General features: G+C 41.5%; 1 protein-coding gene across 4 annotated transcripts in view; it reads right to left on the reverse strand.

The window, feature by feature from the left end:
- The window catches only part of NIPA2 (non imprinted in Prader-Willi/Angelman syndrome 2), a 31,916-nt gene that overhangs the window by 8,156 nt on the left and 20,387 nt on the right, over positions 1–3,373 (reverse strand). For all 4 annotated transcript variants that reach the window (XM_012811613.2, XM_012811615.2, XM_012811614.2 and 1 more), the window contains one exon: positions 588–678. In XM_012811613.2, coding sequence (XP_012667067.1) covers positions 588–678 — 91 coding nt within the window. The remainder of the gene's footprint in view (positions 1–587; positions 679–3,373) is intronic.

Genomic DNA, 3,373 nt, shown 5'->3' on the forward strand with positions numbered 1-3,373 from the left:
CACATACACCGGAGCTGGCAGGTTCGAATCCAGCCCAGGCCTGCCAAACAACAATGACAACTACAACCAAAAAATAGCCAGGTGTTGTGGTGGGTGCCTGTAGTCCCAGCTACTTGGGAGGCTGAGGCAAGAGGATCGCTTAAGCCCAAGAGTTTGAGGTTGCTGTGAGTTGTGACGCCACAGCACTCTACCCAGGGCAACAGCTTGAGACTCTGTCTCAAAGAAAAAAACAACAACAAAAAAACCCCGATACTTCAATATGGGACTGGTTGCTTGAGCTACTAATTAAACTAACATAAACAGGACAAGTCTTCTGCTTCTTCAAAACGAGCACCCAGGCCAGGTGCAGAGAGATTTACCCTGCCAAAGTGCATGTCCAACAGAAACCAAAGCGGAGCTAGTGCTAACTCCAAATATAAGTGAGACAAAGCATTTTCTCCCATAAATCAGTAGCTTACACAGCTATTTCTCCCACAAATCATAGCCCACACACAGAAGAAGTCTTCAAAGTTGTTGAAATGTGAACTATGTTCGACACCTGTAATTGGGTAGCAGTGAGCACTGTTTCCAGGTTAGGGTGCCCTTACCTTACTAGGACACTGAGGGCTCCAAGTGGAGTCACTAGCGTGGCTGGTGCAAACGCATATGCAGCGAAGTTGGCCACCTCACCAGCTCCCACTTAGAGAGACAACAAAAGAAAAGTACTCAAATAGGAATATATGTATTTAACTTAGAAATACTTGCATTTTATGTAATATCTATATATCATTTCCACTGTATTTAGTAATTTCCACTTCTTTTCCTATCTATTAGAGAATGAGTCAGTAAATTTCTAACATTAGAATAGAGTCTACATCAATTACAAATAACCCACATTTATAATTTTAATGTTAATAATTTTTTATTTTTATTAAATCAGTTGTATACACTACAGTAATCATGGGAAAAATTTTAAATAAATATTTATATTGCAGGACAACAAATACAAGTTACTTAACAGCAGCCCACACTGACACGAAGGCCCTCCCTGCAAGTGTCTTTCAATGGCTCCTCCTGTAAAAAGCCCAACTCACAATATATGCCAGGTCCTGTTCTCAGTCAGGAAATACAGCAGGCAACAAAGACACCACTCTCATAAAACTTTTACTAAGAGAAGACAGACAACCCAAACACACATGTCAGGAAGTCAGAGTGCTAGGAAGAGGCCAGGCGGGCACAGCAACTCACACCTGTAGCCCCAGCTACAGGGAGGCTGAGACAGGCGGATCCCTTGAGCCCAGGATTCAAGGTTGCAGTGAGCTGTCCTGCCACCACAGGACTCCAGCCTGGGCAACAAAGTGAGAAGCCCTGTCTCTTTTTTCTTGTTTAGAACAACAAATACAAGTTATTTAATCACTCTGGTGGAGTGCTGTGGTGTCACAGAGCTCTAGAAGCCCTGTCTCTTAAAAAAAAAAAAAAAAAAAAAAAGTGCTTTGAAGAAAAGCTGAGCAAGGGGAAAGAACAAAGTGCAGGTGAGGGGAAGGTGTTAGATAAGAGCTCTCTGATAAGAGACTTTCTGAGGAGTTGGAAATTAAGTCCCTTTTCCACCAAGGACTTTGTTGGAGTTGAAAAGGCGCTGGGTGGCTCGGAGCCTGTGGCTCAAGCAGCTAAGGCGCCAGCCACATACACCTGAGCTGGCCGGTTCAAATCCAGCCCGGGCCCGCCAAACAACAATGTTGGCTGCAACTGCAACCAAAAAATAGCCAGGCGTTGTGGTGGGTGCCTATAGTCCCAGCTACTTGGGAGGCAGAGGCAGAATTGCTTGAGCCTAGGAGTTGTTGTGAGCAGTTGATGCCAGAGCACTCTACCCAGGGCAACAGCTTGAGACTCTGTCTCAAAAAAACTAAAAAGAAAGAAAGAAAAAAGGTGCTGGGGAGGAGCTGATCTCATAAAAGGATCCCCCTTGGCTGTGTTTTCTAAATGGTTAGGCCAATTTTTACTCAGCGGTGAACGTCTTCTGCTGGACTGTGGGAATACGGGATTATTGCATTTAGCCTTCATGTGCATTTCTCATTTCCATTTGCCGGATGAAATCTTTTAGGGAAGTAGCTGTTCAACTTTATCTCCTATCTTTTAGATTGTTTTTCTTGGCATGAATCTTGTTGAGTAAGCATGTGAGTTATCCTCTTTCATACTCTGCATTTCCCTTTTAATTGTGTTAATAAACTCTTTCCCTTTTGACCTCTAAAATGTCTCCTATACCTGACTTGCTCCTATGATATGTAATCAGAATTTATCTGCATTCTCAAGTATCTTTTATCCAGGATACTCTCCCATCCCCATTTATCCATAACACTGAGTTCTTTTAAGGGGGAGAAGTCCCACTTTCTGGATTTTGTCTTACTGCTTCCATTGCCTACGGGGCATCTGTTTGGCAATTCAATTTTCTAGTCTTCATTGCTGTAAAAAACAATTTATCATTCCATTCTTTCCTCCATAATGAGGAATTACACTTCTCTTTTTACTAGAAAATACAGCACATATCTCTAACCTGTGGGGTCTATAATGTTAATGTTTACCTCTACTCTCCTTCCTGATAATGTCAGAACCTTAGAAACCTTTAATTTATTCATTTACCTTTTATCTATTAAACCTACCAATTTATTTGCTGCGAATCTGCAATGTTACTGCAGTCTAGTTCCTTGTAGTAAGCATGGTTGTGGTATTGTGTAATACTGTACATTTTAAAATTTCACGTGTAGATATTTAAGTCCATGAGCCATTTCTTATTACTTTTCTTCATCAGCACTCTCTCAGATGTACTCACAGACTTACTCCCTTCCTGTATCTCTGAACTTCCACTTAGATCACTTTCTTTTCTGCTAACTGAACACCGTTTTAAATTGGCTTTAGTGAGGTTACACTGTCAGTTGGTCTACTTTTATTCCTGAAGGATATTGTTACTGAGTAGAGGATTCTACTGCCAACTACATTCTCAGCACTTTGAAGCTTGTTGCTGATAACTAAGCTGTCAGTCGGACACTGTTTTACTCTGACTGCTTTGAGATACTCTGTCAGTTTTACTATGATGTGTTTAGGCCCAGTTTCCTTTTCAGGGATTCTTCACTGGTTTTGTGGGGCTTCTTCAATCTGTGGTTTGAATACCTGGTCAGTTTTAGAAAATTCTCAGCCATTTTCCCATCAAAAATCTCTTCTCCATTCTGTGTGTCCCTTCTTACTCTAAAACTCCAATGGTGTACTAGATCCTTTATGTTCCACAACCTTCCTTTTGTCTCTGCTTGCTTCATTCTAGATAATTTCTTCCAGACCACCTCCAGTTCACTATGTCTTCAGCCATACTAAACCTACAGTGAAGGCAATTCCATTTTCACTC

Source organism: Otolemur garnettii, unplaced genomic scaffold (assembly GCF_000181295.1).
Source record: "Otolemur garnettii isolate 467f Iridium unplaced genomic scaffold, OtoGar3 scaffold00170, whole genome shotgun sequence".
NCBI classification, from domain to species: domain Eukaryota; kingdom Metazoa; phylum Chordata; class Mammalia; order Primates; family Galagidae; genus Otolemur; species Otolemur garnettii.